The sequence below is a fragment of the Ochotona curzoniae genome, unplaced genomic scaffold (genome assembly GCF_017591425.1).
Source record: "Ochotona curzoniae isolate NIBS_2020 unplaced genomic scaffold, NIBS_Ocur_1.0 contig_1, whole genome shotgun sequence".
Classification (NCBI taxonomy): domain Eukaryota; kingdom Metazoa; phylum Chordata; class Mammalia; order Lagomorpha; family Ochotonidae; genus Ochotona; species Ochotona curzoniae.
The window spans coordinates 44,372,989-44,394,802 of NW_024464918.1; the positions used below are offsets into that span (position 1 = coordinate 44,372,989).

The 21,814-nt window shown below is 46.8% G+C and overlaps 1 protein-coding gene across 3 annotated transcripts; it reads left to right on the plus strand.

The window, feature by feature from the left end:
• The first annotated feature begins 1,610 nt into the window (after positions 1 to 1,610).
• Positions 1,611 to 21,230, plus strand: CCDC112 (coiled-coil domain containing 112). Of its 3 annotated transcripts, XM_040973218.1 has the most exons (10): positions 1,611 to 1,846; positions 5,867 to 5,988; positions 9,835 to 9,956; positions 12,237 to 12,326; positions 15,170 to 15,245; positions 15,576 to 15,966; positions 17,537 to 17,950; positions 19,012 to 19,107; positions 19,975 to 20,093; positions 20,583 to 21,227. In XM_040973218.1, exons 1-10 carry the CDS (start codon positions 1,736 to 1,738, stop codon positions 20,611 to 20,613), a joined length of 1,572 nt encoding a protein of 523 aa, XP_040829152.1. In that variant the 5' UTR covers positions 1,611 to 1,735; the 3' UTR covers positions 20,614 to 21,227. The 3 variants fall into 3 exon arrangements, with proteins under 3 accessions (XP_040829152.1, XP_040829135.1, XP_040829143.1); XM_040973201.1 differs by lacking the exon at positions 19,012 to 19,107 and having other exon boundaries at positions 1,716 to 1,846; positions 20,583 to 21,230; XM_040973209.1 differs by lacking the exon at positions 1,611 to 1,846 and having other exon boundaries at positions 5,735 to 5,988; positions 20,583 to 21,224.
• Positions 21,231 to 21,814: the final 584 nt, after the last annotated feature.

Here is a 21,814-nt window from a genome sequence, read left to right on the forward strand (position 1 = left end):
TACAGATGGCCTATGAGTTCAATTTTCTGCCTCACTGTAAAACAGATGGCCCCAGATAACTTTTGAAAGTGGCTTTAAATGATGGATTAAATGGTAGGTTCGAGTTCCTCATAGGGATTGGCATCTCTGGAGATGCTGTTGAGAATAAGTGGCATGGCCATAAGACCATCATGGCATCAGGTACTGTACATTTCCCCAGGCTGGTCTGAAGGAAGGAAGACCATCGTGCCAGCAAAGGAAGAGCCAGTGTCTGCTCAAATGCAATGGAGTCTATTTGTTTGCTGCTGGCTTTGAGGAAGTAAGTATTTTTAGAAGAAAGACAGGCCAGGAGGTTTTTGTAGTTGAGGAGATTAAGTATTAACTACAAAGACACCTTCGGTCTTGATGCTTGGAGCGGCTGTGTCCTCACTGTGTTCCCTTGAAAAGTTTGTGAATTAAAGCTCTCCTTTGTTTGTGTATGCCAAAGGGGAACTATGAGTGCTGGTGAGAACAGCCGGGGCTGGGCACTTGGTCCAGCAGGCAGAGGCTGGTCGAAGTGTCTGCATCCTGAGGAGCTCCTGGCTTGGAGTCCCAGCTCTGATCCCTCGATTTCCTGCTAAAGCCATAGCAGACAGCTCATTGGTACGGTAGACCCAACTTCCCACCTAGCTCAGCCATCAGGAATCGCCCTCCCAGTTAATGCCCCCGCGGAGGCCCTGCCCCTCACAGAAAAAGCTCTGTCTCTTTTCCTTGGCAATGTAAAAATACCCTTTTATTGTTAGACCCCATCGTGGATGCTTTCCTGTGGGTAGATTTAGAAGAAAAGCAGAAAGCAGTTCTGGCACATCAGACGTGTGTATGTGTAGGTTATGACATGAACAAATGCAAGGAAGACAAGGTAAGACAGTGGGTTTCCGGCCAAGGCGGGGATTGATCTGGCAGAGCCAATATGGGCATCCTGTAAGCTTCTGCAAACTCAGGAACCTGCAGGGCGACGCCCCGCCCCAAAGCCCCGCCCAGCTCCCTCCCAGGTTCCGCCCCACACGATGGCCCCGCCCCGCCGCTGAGCCCCGCCCCGCCCCGAGCCACACCCCCGCCTCCACCCTCGGCCTGGCGCCCCACTCCCACCCCCAGTACCTCCCCTCACGGTCTGATGGTTCCGCCCGCATCCCACCCTCAGCCTCTCCCCTCACTTTCCGCATCGCCACGCCCCGCCCTCTATAGGCCACGCCCTCAGCTTCGCCCCGCCCTCCACAGGCCACGCCTTCACCCGACCCTCAGCCTCTCCCCTCACTTTCAGAGGGCCACGCCCTCGGCTTCGCCCCGCCCTGCACAGGTCACGCCCTCAGCTTCACCCCGACCCACAGGCCACACCTTCCTCCCACCCTCCGCCTCTCACCTCACTTTCAGAAGGCCACGCCCTCGGCCTAGCCCCGCCCTCAACTGACCACGCCCTCATCCCACCCTCTCCCTCGTGTTCGGTTGGCTTCTCCCTCAGCCGCTCTCTCACGTTCAGATGGGATCTCCCTTAGCCTCTCCCTCGAGTTCAGTTGGCCTCTCCCTCAGCCGCTCCCTCACGTTCAGATGGGATCTCCCTCAGCCTCTCCCTCGAGTTCAGTTGGCCTCTCCCTCAGCCGCTCCCTCACGTTGGCGGCCACGCCCGCGGCTCCGCCCCTCACGGCGCCGGGGCGCGAGGACGCCGGGCGCGAGCCCCCAGGGTTCGGGGGCCGCGGCGGGCGCGTCTCGGCGAGGGAACATGGCCGCCCTGACGACAGTGGTGGTAGCGGCCGCGGCCACGGCGGTGGCCGGGGCTGTGGCGGGGGCGGCGGGCGGGAGCGGCGCGAGGGCGGCACCGGCGCCGCAACAGGTAACGGGGAGGTGCGGGAGCGAGGCGGGCCGGGCCCTGGGCGCTGCGGCCTCCGACGAGCCCACTCCGGCCTCTCCCCGGCGCCCCGGGGCGCGTCCCCTGCCTTGGACCGGTCGGGTCCCTTCTCAGATCCCTGCGGGAACGGGCCTGGAGCGGCCGGGCGCAGCTCCCCTTCCGCCTACCCGGAGTGCGCGGAGCCCAGTGCGGCGCCGGGGGTGCCCACTCGGCCCGGCCGGCCCAGGCAGGAAGCAGGGACGTACGGAGCACCGGGTCGTGTGGCTCGAGGTCCCCTGTGCTGGCGAGGGGTGGCTTCCGAAGGCCAGGCGGGCCCGTGCGGAGGTGGTCACTCCCCGACCCTCAGGGCAGTGGGGGTTGGCTGCCCGGGCCACGCCTGGGCACAGGCCGCCTGGCTGCCCCCCCACCCGTGCCCGCCGTGGGCCTGGAGAGCTGCCCTGTAGCCGCCCCCTTGGAGTGGGAGGCAGCTGGTCGGTGGGGAGTGTTTTCACACAGCGGGACTCAGCACAGGAGTCCGTGGGTGGACGTTGCCACGATTCCAGCCAGCCGGTGTGTCCTGACAGGTGGCTGCTGGGGGTGTCCCTGGGACGGCTCGTGGCCTCAGCCTGGATCCCTGCCCTGACCGTCCTGTCTCCACCTTCCGTCACATACTCGTTCTGGTTTTTTTTTTTTTGTTTGTTTGTTTGTTTACAACTAGCGTAAAATATTTGTCCTTAGCGTTTGGAATCTCAAGTTTTGCTATGATGAGAAGTCATAGTGTTTCTGATCTGTGCTTTAAAAATTGTTTGTTCATTTGAGAAGCAAAGAGAAAGCTCACCCCCTAGATGCTGCAGAGCACAGGCGCTGGGGACTCAATCCAGGTCCCTCAGGATGTGGCAGGGACCCCGTTGTTAGATCGCGGTCTTCCAAAGTCCCTGTTGGCAGGAAGCTGGCATCTGGAGGCACAGCTGGGCTTCGAACAGCACACTTCTGACTGCATGCGCTGCCTGCTCCTTTCCTCCTGAAGACTGAAGGTCTCAGCTCCCTGCCTTCTTCACAAAGGCTGGTTCTCCTCTTGGGTGTATGGTGTCTGTAAATGTTGGATTATGCATTGTAAAAACTCTTCTGGGTTCAGCACAATAGCCAAGTGGCTACAGTTCTTGCCTTGCGTGCTCCAGGATCCCATGTGCGTGCCAGTTCTAACCCCGGTGGCCTCGCTTCCCATCCAGCTCTCTGCTTGTGGCCTGGGAAAGCAGTCATGGATGGTCCAAAGCCTGGGGACCCTGCATCAATGTGGGAGACCCAGAAGAAGCTCCTGGCTAGATCAGCTCAGCTCTGGCCATTGTGGCTGCTTGGGGAGTGAACCAGTGGATGGAAGCTCTTTCTCTCTGTCTCCTTTTCTCTGTAAATCTGACTTTCCAATTTAAAAAAAAAATGTTTAACATCAACAGCAACAAAAACCATCTTCAGCAGCATCACACGGTGGAATGCTGAGTGTCTGACGTTCTGAAGGCTATGGACGGAGTACTCCTTCCATAATATCTACATTCCTTCTGACTTTTCAGACATTGTGTTTATTGAAAAGGCAGAGACACATCTGCCTTCTGCAGCTTATCTCAAATGCCTTTGACATCCAGTGTAGGTCAGACCATATTAGGAGCCTGGAACTCAGCTCTGGTCTCCCACACGGGTGGCGAGGACCACAAGTACTTGAGCCAACGCGGCTGCCTCCCAGGGTGTGCGTTAGCAGAGAGCTGGCAGACCAGCTGTGCAGATACCCAGCGCTCCTGCCTGCACTTTGGCTTTTGCTGTAAGGCAGAGTGGACATCCTTGCGTGTGACCTGGCTGTGTGTATATGCAAATGGAGTAGGCTGCACAGTGTCCCTAAGGTATTCGTGTACCGCAGCGCCTGTGCGTGTGGAAGTTTACATAGTGAATGGGACTTTGCAGTTAGCATGGAACTAAGGATCTTAAAATGTGGAGATTTTACTGGATTCTCTGGGTAGACACTTTGTAATCACAAAGGAGCCTGCATCTGGAGATGGGGGAGTCCGAGTTAGTTGTAGATGTGATGACAAAAGCAAGACAGTGGAGTGGGAAGGGGGCCAGGAGCCAAGGGTGGGTATATATGCTCAGTACAGATACAGGGCTTGGGATCAACACAGTGGCTGGGCACCTGCTGTGCTGGCATTCCACAGCAGCAGTGTTTGAGCTCCTGGCTGCTCTACTTCTGATCTGTTTCCTTGCTGATGAGCCTGGGAAAGCAGTGGAAGATGCCCCTACTGCCCGTGTCGGGAGCCTGGTGGAGTTCTGGTCTTTGGCTCCAGCTGTGGCAGTGGGCACTGGGGGATAAACCAGCAGACGGAGGAGCTCTCTTATAGCTCTTTCAAGGAAAGGAATAAATCTTATAAAGAGAAAACACTACTAAGTTTTAGTTGTAAAATTGAAGAGTTGGATCCTTTCTTTTCATTACAAAATTCCTATACTCCATCATTTAATATTTGATCTTTAGCAGTTTTATTGGCAATAGGTAATTTTTATACTTCTGTTAAATTTTTTCACAATTATTTTTCACTTTCCCATCCTTTGTGGTTAATACCTACAAAGGAACACATGTAAGGAAAAGTTGTCTCAACAGAAACAACACAGTTTAAAAATCAGCACATGATCAAATTATTTTGCGTTTTGTAGTGGCCAGTGATGTTGTGAAGTTGCATTCAGCATGCTATTCAGTGTTCTCAGAGTGACGTTTTCGCCTCTGATGAGATCATACTGAAACCAAGCCTTCTCATTGCTCGCGAGCTGTCACTGCAGAGGCCTTGAGCTCTGTCTCCTCAGTGGACCCTGTTAATCATCTGTCAGCTCGAACCACCAGGCTGGCCAGCAGCTTTCAGAGGGTCACTGGGACAGCCTTCTGAGCACAAGTGTGTTTGCAATTTTTCCCTTCCTTTTGTAGCTCTTTCACTGTTGCTTTCAGCAAAGAGGCTGCATGGTCTTGCATAGCCCAAAGTATTTCTGAGGAATCTCCATGTATCTGCCTTCCCAGAAGCACAGGGAAGTGACTTTCGCTAATCTTCTCTGATGCTGTTGGTGTCTACTGGTGAATTGGACTTTTTCATGACAAGTACCTCCCAGGCAACAGCTACCTTATTCGGGAGTTTCTGCGCAAAATTCAGTTGGTCTTTAGTTCTCTCAGCTGAGTGGGAGCTCTTTAATTCTCAGGCAAGGACACAAGGACCCTGACTGAAAGCCCCACAGGACCCCGGTGATGAAGTTCATCGTCTCCCGAGTCGAGGGACACCGTCCGCTCCTGCTTGGGGGATTCTTACCTATGTGCTCCCCAGAGCGCTGGGGCTTGGGAGGGACCCTGGAGCTCAGCTCGTCTTCCTGCCACCCGGCTACTGCCAGCAGGAAGCATTGTCCTTTGCCAGGGCTGGTCCCAACTCCACCGCCCGCTCTGTCTGCCCAGACCTGCAGTAGATGCAGGCCCTCCACAGCCCAAAGCTGCTCTTCAGTTGACCTTTTTTTAAGAGAGATGCTCTTTCAGGCAAGGTGCAGTAGCCTAGTGGCTAAAGTCCTCGCCTTGAATGCACTAGGATCCCATATGGGCGCTGGTTCTAATCCCGGCGGCCCTGCTTCCCATCCAGCTCTCTGCCTGTGGCCTGGGAAAGCAGTGGAGGACGGCCCAAAGCCTTGGGACCCTGCACCCGCATGGGAGACCCGGAAGAAGCTCCTGGCTCCTGGCTTCAGATTGGCTCAGCTCCAGCCATTGTGGACCCTTGGGGAATGAATCATCAGACAGAAGATCTTCCTCTCTGTCTCTCCTCCTCTGTGTATATCTGACCTCCCAATAAAAATAAATAAATCTTAAAAAGAAAAAAAGGAGTTGCTGCATCAGTAACTGATTAAAAAAAAAACGAAATGAAATAAACTTGGCTCTAAACTCATTACAGGAGACGCTGTGGTTGACGCATTCGTCTCTCTCCACTCTGGTTGTCGGCTATAAGCTGTTTTTGTTCTCTGCAGAATGATGGTGGCTGTAGCGCTGCAAGCGGAGTTCGTCCTTTTCAGCTTCAAAGCTGGAAACAGAAAGCTAGTCGCACTAAGAAAGCAGAACTTGTACGTACTGCAGAGAGACTGAACAATCAGTGAGTATGGAAATTTACTAAGTCTATATAACGGTAGTGAGCAATGTAAGGTGAACTGTACTCCACTAAGTTACAGAATTATAGCCAGTAGCCTTCAAATGTAGCCAGAGAAAGGTGGGAGATATGAAATTGGCAAATAATTATAGATAAGTAAGTGTAAAATTTATTTTCAGTAATTTCAATTTTATTTTTACCTTAATGTATTTCAAGAGATGTGTAATAGCTGTTTAGATTTTGTTTATCATAACAGCTGCTTAGATTATGTGTATCAACAAATTGAAGTACACTTTCGTTGTGTAACTGTGGATAAGCATTTAATAGTTTGTGTAAATAGTTAAATAGTTGTTCGGCTCTTAAAGGTCGGTGTGCACGTGCTTTGTAAGTGATGGACGGCATGCTTGTACAGACGGAGGTGCTGAGGGCCAGCTGTGGTGGCCTCAGGCTTCCCGTGCCAGACCGCTCCCTCGTAGCCTGTGACCTCATGGCCAGCTGCCGTCCTAAGCATGCTGTGTGTTGTGGTCACCCAAGTGCAGACGCTTCCATTTCTGTCGGGTGTCTGGCGTGTGTATGAGTTTCCTTGAAACAACTGGTGGCATTCCCTGATTGTTAGTGGTGTCGGCAGCGCCGCGCTCCGTGTCATGAAGAATAATGACAGGAATTAGAAATCCAGGCCCGCCCGCCCCTGCACAGCCTCTGAGAGCTGTGCCGAAGTGCTGCTTTCAACTGTCACTTTGTGAGAAATAAAGGACGCCAAGTGGGAGGTGGTGTCTGCCCAGAGCCAGTGACCCTTCTCTGTGGAGAAGTTCTCTCAGTAAAAAGTTCCAGGTTGAATTTCGAAGTTCACAACTTGGTTCCCTCTGGCACCCGAATTGTTATTGTATTTATGTAATACTTGCAATTTTTCTCCAAACTTTGAGTTGTAATGGGCAAGTATAAATTGTATGTGTTGGAAGGTATATAATGTGATGTTTTGACTCTTGTGTGTGTTGGAAAGTGGTTGCCACTGATGAGCTAATCAGCACATCCTCACCTCTTCTCTTAGTCAAATACTGTTATTCCAAGTGAAATAAGCCAGACACAGAAAGACAGATACTGCATGGTGTCATGTAAATGTGGAATCTAGAAAAGTTGAACTCCTAGAGATAGAGATGAGGAGGGTGACTGCTAAGGGTCTGGAGATTGAGGAGTGGGGATGAAAGTTAGAGGTAGAAGGTTTTACTCCCCAAATGGGTGCAGTGAGCAGGAGTGGACCAGGCCAAAGCCAGGAGCCTGCCTCTCCCTCTGGGTCTCTCGTGGGTGGTGGAGATCCAAGGCAGCAGGTGGGTCAGTACTTGCCGCCTCCCAGGTGCATGAGCAGGAAATTGAATTGCAAGTGGAGCAGCTGGAACTCAAGCCAGCGTTCAGCTGGGATGCTGGTGTGGTAGACAGTGACTTCATTCGTTACAGCCCAGCGTGGTCCCTGAGGTTGTGAGACAGCGATATACAGCGTAGGAAGTGCACTTAATTATGCGTGTGAAATATACCTTATCCAAAATGCTTTAGGAGCTCAGGTTGTTCTGAATTTGGAGAAATTTGCAGATATGTATTGAGGTCTCTTGGAGATAAACACAGAATTCCTTCATGTTTCCTGTGTGCCTTTTCTACATTGCCTAATACTGAGTTCCTACAGTCTGTACTTGGTGCACCTGCTTGCTGCCCATGGCCCGTCACTTGAGGTGGGCTGGGGGAATTTGCACGTGGGACATTATGTCATGGCTCCAAAAATTTCAGACTTTGCAGCGTTCTGGCTATTCATGTTGCAGTGTTCAATCTATAATTGCAGTTTGCTCATATTAATATCTTTAATATCCATAGTTTGAGAATATGTGTATTTTTTTTAAAATTTCCCAAATAGGTCATCCTAAACAGATCTGGGTTTTGGTAAATGTTTTCTCTTCACCAGATGGCTGAAGTTAACAGAGACAGCCCAGCGTTGTTGGACATTGTGGTCAGACTTTCTCCATCTGTTGGCAGTGTGCAGAAAGTCACTGCACGAGTGTTTCTCTTCAGCAGCTGTGATTAAATACAAAGGAGGAACAGTGTGCAAGAAGCCACATTTCCACGATTGGTCGGGGTGCCCCGCTACCCAGGGCCTCCCCTCACACAGTCGCTGGAGTTAGTTTCTTATTTCTCTTGCACAGATGTTTTATATGTTTATGAGAAAACAAACACAAAAATGATGCGTTTTCATTTTTTAGATAAATGCCAGCATCCTATGTATACTTTGTCTTGTCTTTGCTTTTTAAAAATGAAAGTGTCAGATCCTGAGGTGTTGCTGGCTGTAGGCACGGGGATGGTGCTGGAGTTGTGTCCGCAGGTGTTGGTGCCTGTAGGCATGGTGATGGTGTCCCCTGAGTCAGGTGTGTGTATCTACAGGTGCTCCCAGAAGCATGTTGGGGTGAATGTGCAGGGCAGTGCACTTACTTTACCTAAAGAGAAAAGGGGAGGTACACTTGTTGAGTGGTTATGAGATGCTTATCATACTGAAGTCATGTATGAAGTGGGTGAGCTTAGCAGCCTCTATGTTGGGTGTGTCGAATATGTTCTTGTAAAATCATGTGATTCTGGAACTCTTTCCTTATCGATCCATTTATAGTACTACTCACTGTATTTCATTCTATGAACATAATGTTTATTTAGCTTGCCCAGCATTGGGAGGTGCTTAGGTAGGCTTGTGTCTGCATTATTCTGTCTGTGTGTTGGTATCTGATCAGGAGGAATTGCTGGAAGCTGGAGGGAGAGAAGCCTGCAGATGTGACCAACGCTGCGGAGTTGTGCTCCTTCGGCAGTGTTGGACCAGCAGTGCCTGGGAGGGCATCTTCCCCACGCTCTTGGCAGTAGGATGTGTGTTTGAATGCATGTTGCTTTGCCCTCTAATAGGCCTCCTGTGTTAGTGGGGTACTTGTCTCCATTGACACACAGTGAGTGTCTTTGTAGGTTGATGTGTCTAGCCCAGGAAAATCTAACTTCCTGTTAGAATGTGATGTGTCCGTGGCAGACACAGCCATCAGATGACAGTAGTTTTCCCACAGCTAGCAGGGCCCAGGTGGGTTTCCCAGTCTGCCACACAGGATGTAAGCAAGCTTCCCCCACCTCCCTGCTCTGGGCTCTATTAGTGTTGGCTGTTTCCTCTAAAACTCATTTGGTCCCTCACTGCCTCTGTCAACTAGCACAAGCTTCCAGAGGAGACATGCTAAGATAAGTCCCTCGGGCTCCGGGCCATCCCATCTGATTCCACAGGTGCCTTGACACAAAGCACAGGTGCAGGACTCCGCCAGCGGTGCTGTGGCTGAGCCTGTTTGGGATCAAGTCAGGGACCTGAGGTGCTTCACCGTGCCTCAAGCAGCAGCTTCCACCTTGGAGCAGAAAGCAAGTACATGTTGACAAATTGAATTCTTTGCTCAACCAAAAGTTTTCTTGACAGCTATCCTTTTTTGTTTTGGTTTGGTTTTGCTTTGCTTTGCTTTGCTTTATCTGAAAGCTCAAACTAGCAATTAGAACTGCTCAGCAGTAATGGCCTAAATCACATTTTAGTCACCAGGACACCCCCAATGCGGGGGCTCAGTGAAGTCAACATTTTGTACTTTAAATAGCAGTTCAAATTAGAGTTGATTCTAGTGGCACTTCACTGTTTCCTAGCTACTATTTTGATTACTCTTTGGACTCCTTAGCCTTAGTGATCTGAGTAATTGTATTCTTACCCCTTAAATGGATTAACCTAAGTTCTAATTTGTGGATATCTTCATATTTTGAACAATGAGTATGTTTATGTAAATCATATTTATACCATTTTTTCTTTTCCCAAAGAATTATTATCATAGAAAAAGAGAAATACAATCATTTCTACAACCAAAAAGGTGACTTGAGGATGGAGCGTAGTATGCTGGAAGAATTGGAAAATAAATTGATTAACAGCAGGAAAACAGAAAGTAAGTTGGGTTTGCGGTGAGCTACAAACTGCTGAGTGATTTTAAGTTGTAGTTTTGCTATGCACTTTGTCTGTCATTCTTTGTCAAAATACTTGAGTTGGTGCTAGGTTTGTCTATCAGGCCCATGTCATTTCTTCAGGTCACCACTAAGTCATTCCATTCGGGCTGCCTTTTATATGTCTTTGTATTTTTAGTAAGGAGTGGTTTTGTGTTCTTGATTGATCAGCCAGTAAATTCTGTTCAGTTTCTTAGAACAAACGTTACTTGGTCCTTGGGCTTTGTGATTTGAGCTCATCCCTCTGGCATAGCCTGGCCTGCACTTGGTGAGCAGCGACAGATCCAGAACCACCCTTGGGCACGTGGGTGAGATGGCTGGGTCACACGGGGGCTCACACCTGGGTGTCACCGCCACGGTCCAGCCTGCAGCTGCAGTTCCCAGTCACTGGTGACACCCAGGACCACGCCTGCCTCACAAAGCTCTGCGACAACACTGTCTATCCTTGGGAAGTCAGACTGCAGATGCTACAGTCTTCAGTACTGCTCAGCTTTCCTAAAGGAAAAAGCAACTCAACCTTATGAAATGTTAAGGTTTATGATACAGACATTAGACTCCAATGATACTCCCCTATTGCCAAATAAAAGGAATTCCTAATACGAGTTTTTTAAGAATGTAAGGTTACCCCATTTTTAGGAATAACGTTTGTCAGGTGGTAGGAAGGCCATTTTCTTCCCCGAGGTGGAATGATAGGAAGACCTGTTGTGAATGCCGGGTTCCACTTCCCTCTGCTCTTAGTGCAGTGGAGAAATGTGGCCATCCCAGAGTTAGCATTTTTTACTATCCCTCCATTCTTTTGGAGACAACTGCGAAACAGATCTTTCTGTTTTCTGCCATTGGGCAGAATATCCTGCTTGCTATTTTTGGGTTACTTGATATTCCCTTTTATGAGAAACTTTGACTTTCTTACTTCTCTTGGCTTTATGGCAGCCAGGGGAGGAAGGCCATGTCTTAGGGGAGCGCTAGGGAAATGCCCCCTCATGTGTGATGGCTCACAAGTAGCAGACACTCAAAGGGTTCATGTCATCCTAGCCTGCACCTATGTCACATTGCACTTAAATGCTTTGTCTGTGCAAAGTGTGACTTCCAAATGCATATGCAAAAGGATGATTTGTCATACAGCGATTTTTCTGTCGCTAATGAAACTATGGCAAAAACAAGACAAACGATACTTATCTTCACCAGACATGTTTGTTGATTCACTGTCTAACCGTGAGAAAGACTCTCTAAAATAGATTGGACAAAGTTTCTGCTTCTGTGGAGTTAGTAGATTTTAGTAGAAACACAGAATTATCCAAAGTTATACTTTTTATGTACACACACATGTGCGTGCATGTATACGTACGTGGTGAGTGGGAGATAATTTGAATATTAGCATTGGCTTTAATTAATAGGTGAACTTTAAAAATGAAGTTCTTCTTGAGGGCCTTTTGACAGGGCTCTTGGCTTCCTGCTCGCGGTGGAGAAGATGCAGAGCCAGCCGAAGAGCAGGGCCCAGTTCAGTCAGCTCGTGTCACCATTACTGCAACGTGTGTGCGTGAAGGAGTGTCTGTGGCATTAGCCGCATAATTTAAATAGCTGCTAAGGAGTTTTACCGCACAAAGTGTACGTGACAGCTTCCTCTCTCTGCTGCTGCTGGAGACTGTCAGAAAGTGTCCTGGAAACCCATCTATGTCTTGGGTTCTTAAAGTGGGAGCGGCATCGTTTTCTTTCTTGTTCTTGGGTTGAGCCACGAGTCCTGTGGCATGGATACCATCACATGGTACCTAAGGTGCCAGTTGGTATCACTCACCCATTAGCGGCTATTTTTGGATGAAGTCAATTTCCAGTGGAATATACGTCAGTATTCACAGAAGTAGTTACTGGTTAGATAGTTGTAATATTTCTACCATGGAGCTAAGATCAAATTCTGTTTGTATATATCACAACAATCCAAAGAAAAGAAACATGCTGTTAAAAACCAAGCAACCATGGCTGAGTGTGCTAGGTGCTGATCTGTGCAGTCACAGCAGTGAGAACGTGCTGGAGTCGGCCTCCATGCCTGCTGCTCGGGTACAGACTGGCACACTGGCCTGCTCTCTTGAGGGCAGGGGCGCCTCAAGCAGCGGCTGTCTTCTGTGGCTATCTTCTGCTGCGTGGGTGTGACTAGTTTACGTGTGTAGGATTTTGAATTGTAGCAACATTTGTCACAGAATTATTTTAAAATACATTCTTCTTGCTTATAGGAACAAAAATCCAACAACAGTTGGCCAAAATATATAACAATGTAAAGAAACTTCAGCATCAGTTAAAAAATGTGAAACCTACACCTGATTGTGAGTAGTTCAAGTGTTGTAATCTGTTCTGTGTACAAGTGTTTTTAGTGTTCACTGGAGAAGTGTGTACTTCTCTAATACAAAATGTACCTGTTTTTCTAGTTCGTCATTCATGGAACAGAACCTTACCATGCAGGGATTATAAGGATATAGTCTAACATCTGACGTTTGTGTAGATGTTTTTCCTTTAAAGCACAACAAATTTTTAAGACATTTATGAGATAGCTGGGGTAGTTACTGGTGTCATTTATAGGATGGAAAATCTGTGATGGAGAAAAGTTGCCATTTGGCTAACTGGTGGGACAGAGGTAAGGACTGCTTTGCCCAGCACCTGCCTTTGGAAGTCGTTTCAGAGGCATTGCGACTAAAAGTACTTCAGAAGGTTTGTGGAAAGTGAAATTAAGAGACAAGTTTATTTTGATGTGAATTTTGAGATCTATATGATTTCAAAATTTGACAGATTATGTTTTTTTCATGAACTTTTTGAAGATCTGTTTTTTTCTTTTATTTGAAAGGCAGAGTGACAGTGAGAGAGAGAGAATACTCCTCCTTTTGTTGATTCGCTCCTGCAGCTGGCCACAACAGCCAGGAGTGACTGGATCATTTTTGAAAGCCAGGATCCAGGAATTCCATGCTGGTCTCCCATGTGAGTCCAGGGGCCCAAGCTCTCGGCCATCTTGCATTGCCCTTCCAGGCACATTGGCAGGGAGTAGGACGGGAATGGAACAGCTAGGACTCTGGGCCCCGGATTTGGAAGCTGGCTTAAAGATGTTTTGTATGTATGGATTTCAAAAGTGTTTTATATTAAATTACATAGCTTAGAATGATATGTTTGACGAATCTCTGAACCTACTGTCATACATGAGAAAAGATAGCAGCTGTATCAGTACTTCTTGGGTTATACCGACACTCATGTGGGAGATCTAAGCAGTGAAGCAAAGTGCTCAGGCTGGGTGGGCTCAGGAAGCACATGTTGGGTCAAACCTAGGGTCTCTGACTTGCATGAAATTGGTGGCAAGTCACTTGATTTCCCTGAGCTCTGAAGTGGGATGATCATGAGGTTATGTCAGGACGGCTGGGGAGGTGGAACGGATAGGGACACACAGCATGTAAACACATTGATAAGCAGGCATACTTGTCAAATTAATGAAATGATCGAAATAGAGAAGAACATGAATTAATATTTTAATACTAAGATATTTCATAAAAATGATAGAATAAGTGGACAAATGTATTTACATGTTTTAAAGATTTATTTTATTTGTTATTTGAAACGTGAAGTTATACAGAGAAGAGGAGAGCCAGAGATCTTCCATCTGCTGGCTCACTCCGCAAGTGATCGTAGCAGCTGGGGCTGAGCTGATCAGGATCCAGAAGTTTCTTCCAGACCTCCCAGGGGCCAAGTACCTGGAACATCCTCCGCTGTTTTCTCAGGCCATAGGCAGAGAGCTGGATTGGAAATAGAACAGCTAGAACACGATTTGGTGCCCACGTGAGATGCCAGCACTGCCGGTGGAGGCTTAGCTACTTCTCTGTGATTCCAGCCCTATGTATTTATTAAAAACAAACAAACAACAACAGCAAAAAAAAAAAAAAAAACAGAAACAAACTGTAGGTCAAGTTACAAGATGGCTTTAGAAACTATTGATATGTAACTTGAAAAGCTGATACCCCAAAAACGTACCTGCAAATGAGAGCAATCAAGATGACGAGCCTAAAAGAAAAATGGCAAGGATTATAATGTATATGGTGTGACAAATTAAAAAAAAACAGATTGCAGCTAATGAATGATGGTGAAAATGATGATGATTGCAGCTGGCATTGTGGTGCAGTGGGTTAAGTTGCCTCTTTGGGTGTGCCCATACTCTTTATCTGAGTGTCTGATTCCAGTCCAGCAGTCAGACCCAGCTCCTGCCTACTGTCCGTGTGAGGCAGCAGACACCGTCAGGGCCTGAGCCCTCTCCACCTCCATGGCACGCCCCAGGGCAGCTCCTGGCTCTCTGCGCAGGTGTCTGGGGAGTGAACCAGTGGGTGGGAGATCTCTGTCACTCTGCCTTTCAAATAAATGAATGTCTAAAAGGAAGAAAGTCACCAATGACTTTTGCTTCTCCTTTGGAAATGGGTTGTAAGAACATCTGAAGGCTCTCCCAGGATTGGAAGAACGGTAAAACTGTAGCCAGCACATGTGGGATGTGCATGCCTTCTTATTTAACATTTTAGGATTTAATAATTGTCCTCTAAGTTTACCTTGAGCCTTCCAAAATATAGATGCAAGGATATTTATAGCTATTAAAATATTTAATGATGGGCCCGGCGCGGTGGCGCAAGTGGTTAAAGGTCCTCGCCTTACACGCCCGGGATCCCATATGGGCACCAGTTCTAATCCCGGCAGCCCTGCTTCCCTTCCAGCTCCCTGCCCGTGGCCCGGGAAGGCAGTCGAGGATGGCCCAAAGCTTTGGGACCCTGCACCCGCATGGGAGACCCGGAAGAGGCTCCTGGCTTTGGATCGGCATAGTATCGGCCTGTTGCGCTCACTTGAGGGGTGAATCATTGGACGGAAGATCTTCCTCTCTCTCTCTCCTCTCTGTATATCCGCCTTTCAATAAAAAAAAAATAATAAAAATAAATCTTTAAAAAAAAATAAAAAAAATATTTAATGATAGGAAAACTATGTAATGAGAAAGTAATTACAGTCATAGAAGTTAACTTTTGAGCATAGCATTCCTTAGACTAAGACATGTTTCAAATTAGAAAAACATTTCACTTTTTTCCTTAATATACCTGAACTCTTGGTGATACTCAGGATGATAAAATAATTCTTCCATGTGTTTTTGTTTTCACAGTTGTTGAAAAGCTCAGAGAAACGATGGAAGAAATTGAAAATGCAATTAACACTTTTAAAGAAGAGCAGAGGCTGATGTATGTGTTAACTCATTTTAATATAAGTATTATTGATCATGGATTAGGTTGCTGTAAACAGAATTTTGTTTATTTAATGAATATTAGAAGGAATATAAAACCTGTATTTGTTTTAGGCTTTAAATCACTTTTCATGTTTAAAGTTACAATGAATTTTTGCTCATGTTTGGCAACCATAAAATCCTGAATAAGATACCGAGAGTGTTATATTTCTGAGGACTCTCTTTGAAAGCGTGCATCTAGGAATGTTGGTAGTGTTGATAATGTGAGGGGGTAAGGGAAGGGCTAACGTGGGCTACTTTGCATCTTCTCACCCCTCTGACATCTTAGATATGACAAGCTTATTAAAGAAGAGAGGACAGCTAATAATGAGTTGACTGCGATATCAAAAAAAATTGACATGTGGCCTTTGGGCAATTTAGAGAAGGATAAGGCTCCCAGGGCAGCCTCGAGCAGAGTTCCGGGGGACAAGGGACCACCTAGCACCCTTCCAGAAGAAGTCGTGGACTTTGAGAAGTTCCTGCAGCAGACAGGAGGGCGGCTGGGCGGCTGGGATGCGTACGATCATCAGAACTTTGTGAAGGTGAGAAACAGACACCAGGGGAAGCCAGCGTTTGTGGGAGCAGCTCTCGAGCACCTCCCAGGAAGAACACAGGAGGAGGTGCAGCAGCATGAGAAGTGGTACCAGAAGTTCCTAGCTCTGGAGGAAAGAAAAAGAGAGGTAAGGCTAGCCAGAATCGTCCTTGTTCATTGTATGGGTGTGGGGCATGGACTCTTGTCACTAACTCTGCAGCAGAATTGTGGGAAGTGTGCTGACAGGAGGAAGTGGAGGCATTGCAGGTCAGGCAGCAGTGGTTCCGAGCGGTGCTCCCCCAGGACATAAGCAGCAGGTGGATCAGACCATTAGGAGGGGGTTCACTCCCCGGGTAGGAGTTGTCCAGCTCTGTCCTGTCTTTGGAAGGAAGGATATTAGCAGCAGAGGTCACGTGGTTTTCAATAGAAAGTCAAGAGGTTTCTTGACTTTTGACAGTTTCTTTGATTTTTGGACTTTAACTGTGCCTTGCTTATTTTAATGACTCCAAATGTTGGCTACTCCGGAGAAAAAAATGAACCCTTCATTGTAGCAAATACCTAAAGAATTTCATTTTCACAGAAATGTTATTCTGGCTTTCATTAGATCAGCGCTTCTTGGCCTCAGCAGTTGTGTGGGTTGCAGAAGGCTTGCCGCTTCCCTTTCCCTGCAGCCCTGAGGTGTTCCTGACTTGTTAAATGTCTCGCCGTCCCTAGACATTGCCACGTATCAAAGTTGCCCCAGTTGAGAAGAAGTGAGGATCCTAGGTTTAGTCCTCTAAGCCTTTGCCATTTTGAGATAGACGTTTAGTAGATTTCTTAATGAAGGTCTCAGACCTCTTCGGTTTAACAAGGAGGTGACTTTTGTCCAGTGGCTGATGTACCCAAGGGCCGCTGAAGAAATACTGGTCGCATCACTTCATGTAAAGCCCTAGAGGACATGGCTGGGTCGTCTTGTGCTCATTGCTTCTTCCTCTGAAAGAAGTGGGGGGGGGAGGGGGAGGTTCCAGAGCATATGAAACTGTGTTATGAAATAATAATTTTTAAAAAGTTAAGGAGATTAACTTTCAGGGCATTAAGGAACAATTTTGAAAGGTGACCAGCAGGTCATGAGGGACAGAGTTCTTCTGAATTGCATTCCTTGGTAGCCTGGGGTCGGCAGGAAAAGGAAGATCCAGAATTCCACCATCAGAGTTTCTAGAGTTACAGTAATTTTTTATTATTATTTAAAATTTTTTCATTGGAAAGGCAGATTTACACAGGAGAGGCAGGGAGGAAGATCTTCCATTTGCTGTTTAACTCCCCCAAGTGGCCACAGCTGCTGGATACTGAGCTGATGTGAAGCCAGGAGCCAGGAGCTTCTTCTGGGTCTCCCACGTGGATGCAGGGTCCCAAGGCTTTGGACCGTCATCTCCTGCTTTCTCAGGCCACAAGCAGGGAGCTGGGTGGGAAGTGGAGCAGCTGGGACATAAACTGGTGCATGCAAGGCGAGGCTTTAGCTACTGAGCCATCACGTCAGGTCCACATTAGTAATTTTTTTAAAAAGTGAAAGTAGAAAAAGCATTGTTTGTTAAAAAAAAAAACCAAAACGAAAACTTTTAAACACCTGGCCTTCTACAAATAGGGTTCTTTCTAAAAAGATGAAACTGAGGTCACATTTCAGACAATGGTGGTGGTTTAAAAACACTTCACCCATGCCGTCTTTTTTTCCCTTGATTTAGTCTATTCAAAATTGGAAAACTAAAAAACAGCAAAAAAAGGAGGAAATTTTCAAGTTAAAGGACAAGGCAGACAACATGCCTGTGCTTTCTCGTAATGAAAATGAAGACAGTCCAAAACAGAAGGAGGAACAAAGAAAGAAGCAGAAATTGGCAGTTGAAGCTTGGAAGAAACAGAAAAGTCTAGAATTGTCCATGAAACATGCTTCCCAGTTAAAAGAAGAAGAAGAGAAACAGAAGCGGCAGCAGAAAGCACGCCAGCGTCAGTTTAAACTGAAGCTGCTGCTGGAAGGCTACACCCAGCAGAAGAAAGAGCAGGAGGAAATGTTGAGGCTTGAAAAGGAGCTGAGGGAGAAGGCAGAAAGAGCAGAGAAAAGAAAAACAGCTGCTGGTGAAATTTCCAGGTTTCAGGAAAGAGTGAGTAAATGTTTTCCTACATTATTTGTAAATGTTATGCATGGAGGCCGTGGAGGCATTATATCCATGTTCATGTTGGCGAAACCCAGTGCCTCTTCCATATGTTAGACCTGTGCAGGCGGTGGGAACTGAGTGTGCAAGCAGTGTCCCTGGTTCCTAGCAGGTGGCGGGGAGCAGGGAGGACAGGTGCAAGCCTGCATGTGTCACAGTGGAGAGAGCGAGGAGGCCCAGCGCAGGGAGGACAGCGCAGGCCGAGTGCTGGAGGAGTGGACGCTCTGCTGGGTGCTTTGGACAGCCAGGAGCAGGCAGGAACCTGGGAGAGGCCAGGAAGGCAGCCACTGTCCCGTGTCCCTGCAGACCAGCTGGCTTTACCTGCAGGGGACTTGCCCACCATGATGTCAGCTCACTGCTACCAGGGGGTTTGTGTGTTTGCTCTCCCCAGACCAGAGGGTCATGTGCAGTATAGGTATGTGCTGCGTACTTCAAGGCATCATGGTGTGTTTGGGTGGCAGGATTACAGATGCTTAAATATGTACACGAGAAATACCAACAGGGAACCGGAATCCAGACAGTTATAGACACAGGCTGGCTACACATGAGATACGACGGTCAGGAACTGCTCATGCTTATCAGAGCAGACAGCAGCGACATTCATGAAACAGAGAGAAGAGGGGAAAGTATTGAGTGAAAAAAATAAAACAACTCTCAGGGATTTTGATTTATTTCTGTTAGCCCACATGTAACAAAGGGTTGATGCCTCCTTGCCTCTCAGAAAGAGAGCGACTTACTAAAAGAATGAGAGAAAATATAACGTGAGACTCCTTAAACCATGTGTATCCACATTGGTAAGTGGGAGTGAACTGAGTTCACTGGAGACAGGAGCTGTGGACGGACTCCCAGACTCCCACCGCAGGGTGAACAGCTGGGCGTGGGGAAGGACACTGCGCTCTCCTCTGCTGGGAAGGTTACCATGGAAGGTGGATTGATGGTTAAGGTAATTTACTTTAAAACCAATGTGAGACTTCCTGATCAATTTTACTTTTAATATTGGTTTTATCTAGGATTTACAAAAACTTGAATTGAAAATTTTAGACAGACAAGCAAAGGAAGATGAAAAGGCAGAAAAACAAAGAAGACTGGTGAAATTAAAAGAAAAGGTATTTTGTGCTGAGATCCTGACCCTAATTCTACATGTTTTCTTTGTATCTTGCTTAATTTCTGTGTCACCTACTTCAAGTTTTATACTTGTGTACTTGCATATTGGAAAGCGTAACTTTTAAAAGCAGCTGCTGTTTGAATTTGAACATTTCTTTCATCCGGAAGTATTGCTCCCTGTTCACCCTTCTTCCCATTCTTTGAAATGGACCTGTTTTCAGCTGACAGCAGCTGACGACACTGTTGGCTCTCATTGGTGTTCCGAACTGAAGATTTTGTCACCTGAAGGGGTAAAGCCAAGGACTGACGGTGACATATCTGCATTTGTGATTTGGCTGCAGTGTTACTGACACATCTGGATAATAAAACTAGGAAAAATAAACAATAGTAGTTTACTGATAGACTGATGCAGTCTTAATTTTAAGACATATTTTAAAAAGATTCAACAGAGGAAAGACAGTGAGAAAGATCTTCCATGTACTGGTTCACTCTCCATATGGCCGCAATGGCCAGAGCTGGGCTGCTCCGCAGCTGGGAGCCAGGCACTTCTTTCGGGTATCCCACGTGGGTGCGGGACCCCAAGGACTTGACCCATCCTCCATTGCTTTCCCAAGCTAGAGGCAGGGAACTGGATGAGAAGTGGAGCAGCTGAGACATGAACTAGCATCTAGGTGGAGAATAAGCCCACGGAGCCTCAACGCCAGCCCTACAGTCTTAATTATAGCTGTGGGACACAATTAGAAGCTTACTGAAGGGGGTTATGCATAATTTCATTACTGTTAATATTGAGGATGTGTTCTGCAGTTGGTTTGTGACTGAGTCTCTTAGTGCCCTTGAGGTAACTGGTTCTGTCTGACTTTTGAGTTCAGGTTGAAAACCATGTTGGGAGAGATCCCACGAGGCTCCATAGACCCACCAAAGGCTGGGAAGAACGAATGAAAAAGATGGGACCAACTGGCTGTGGGCCACTGCTGCACATCCCACACAGGTGAGAAGATGCGTGTCCCGTTACACAGTGCACATGTCTGTATGGTACCTTATGGTAAAAGGCTGAGGGAAATCAGTATGCAGTTTTTTGTTTTAAAGATGTATTTTTATTAGAAAGTCAGAGTTACGGAGAGAAGGAGAGACAGAGAAAGATCTTCCATCTGCTGGTTCACTCCCCAAGTGACCACAATAGCTAGAGCTGAACCAATCTGAATACAGGAGCCAGGAGCTTCTTCTGGGTCTCCCATGTGGGTGCAGGGTCCCAAGGCTTTGGACTGTCCTTAACTGCTTTCCCAGGCCAAAGCAGGGAGCTGGATGGGAAGTGGGGCCAGGTAGAACACGAGCCGTACCCATATGGGATCCTGGTGCATGCAAAGCGAGGACTTTAGCCACTAGGCTACCACACCAGGCCCAGTATACAGTTTTCAAAGTTAACTATCATGATTTTAATACCTACATATTTCTAATTGTTCTTTGTTTTTTTCCTTAGGGCCGTTCCGACGTGGAGACAGGGATTGTAGGGGATGGTGAAATCGGTGTTGAGCTGAGAGTGCTGTGCTGTGTGGTTATGCCAGCAGAAGGGCACCAGCTGTGCTTGTAACATCACTGTCCTGCTAGACGGTCCGCGTGCCCTGAGAGCTGTAACGGGTACTGTTGTGTTGCACAGCGGGTTCCTGCTGGGGGCGTGCAATATTTAATTTGTATGTTAGCTTGTTAATGAAACGAAAGGTGTTCAAACATGCTCATGTTACAAACATTGTTCCGTTTAATACTCAGAACATTTCAAAGATACTTTGTCATGGCATGAAAAAAATGGAGGCAAAGATTTTTAAGCCAAAATTTTTATAACTTTTGTAACTTGTAGGTAAGTTGGCTTGAGTGAGAAATGTTAAGTGGTTTTCTTGTTTTGAGTTATGAAGCAAGTTATTACTTTTCTAAGTTTAACAAATTGGTAATTTGATTATAAGAATTTTGTGTAATAAACATTTTGTATTTGTTTTACGCATGCTTTGTTTTTTATGGAGAATATTTTAAAAATATGCCTCGGCCCTCATATGTGGTGTGATCGATGGATTCTTTCTAGTTCCTTCAGCTATTGTTTCCCTTCAGCCTTTCTCAGCTTCACACATTTATAAAATCTTGTGTCTTCACATCTTTGTGGCTGATGCAGTTTTCTTTTCTGCTTCTGTTTGCCTTTTTCAAAAACAGGAAAATCCTTTGATCGGAAACAAGCCAGCTTCTGGAGTTCTGTGGTTTCTGTTGGCGTCACCCGAAATGTTTTGAAATTGCTAGGCTCCGTGGTCAGGCGAGAGTCAACTTTAAAATACATCACAGTAGAATTCAGGTTTTCGAATTATCTCAGTTCTTGGCTATAATTCTTATGTTGTGTGGGGAAGGTGCCATATTTGTAAATATACAGCAAACTTGTTTTTTATAGTATCTTTAGTTATAATTTGATAACATTTAGGTTAATTGCTTTACAGATTTACCTTAAGCAGTGGTAAAGCTTTTATTTTCCAGCAAAATCATGAGTTTCAACTTTGGATACAATTAGTGCTGAATGAGAAATGACATGGAAAACCTCTAATCAGGAGTGCCCAATTTATTCATGTTCTTGTTCCCTGTAACTATTAAAAATGCGTCGAAGTGGTTAGCAATAAAACACAAAGGGACCAGTTTTAAAACGAGCAAGTAGCGGCAAGGCACAGAACTCCTTACTGT

Excerpts from the sequence above, each read along its gene's own strand:
- CCDC112 (XM_040973218.1), top strand. The coding sequence starts at position 1,736 with ATGGCCGCCCTGACGACAGTGGTGGTAGCGGCCGCGGCCACGGCGGTG. Across the intron at positions 5,989-9,834 it reads GCAGAGAGACTGAACAATCA|AATTATTATCATAGAAAAAG; the intron begins GTGAGTATGGAA and ends CTTTTCCCAAAG. Across the intron at positions 17,951-19,011 it reads TTTCCAGGTTTCAGGAAAGA|GATTTACAAAAACTTGAATT; the intron begins GTGAGTAAATGT and ends GGTTTTATCTAG.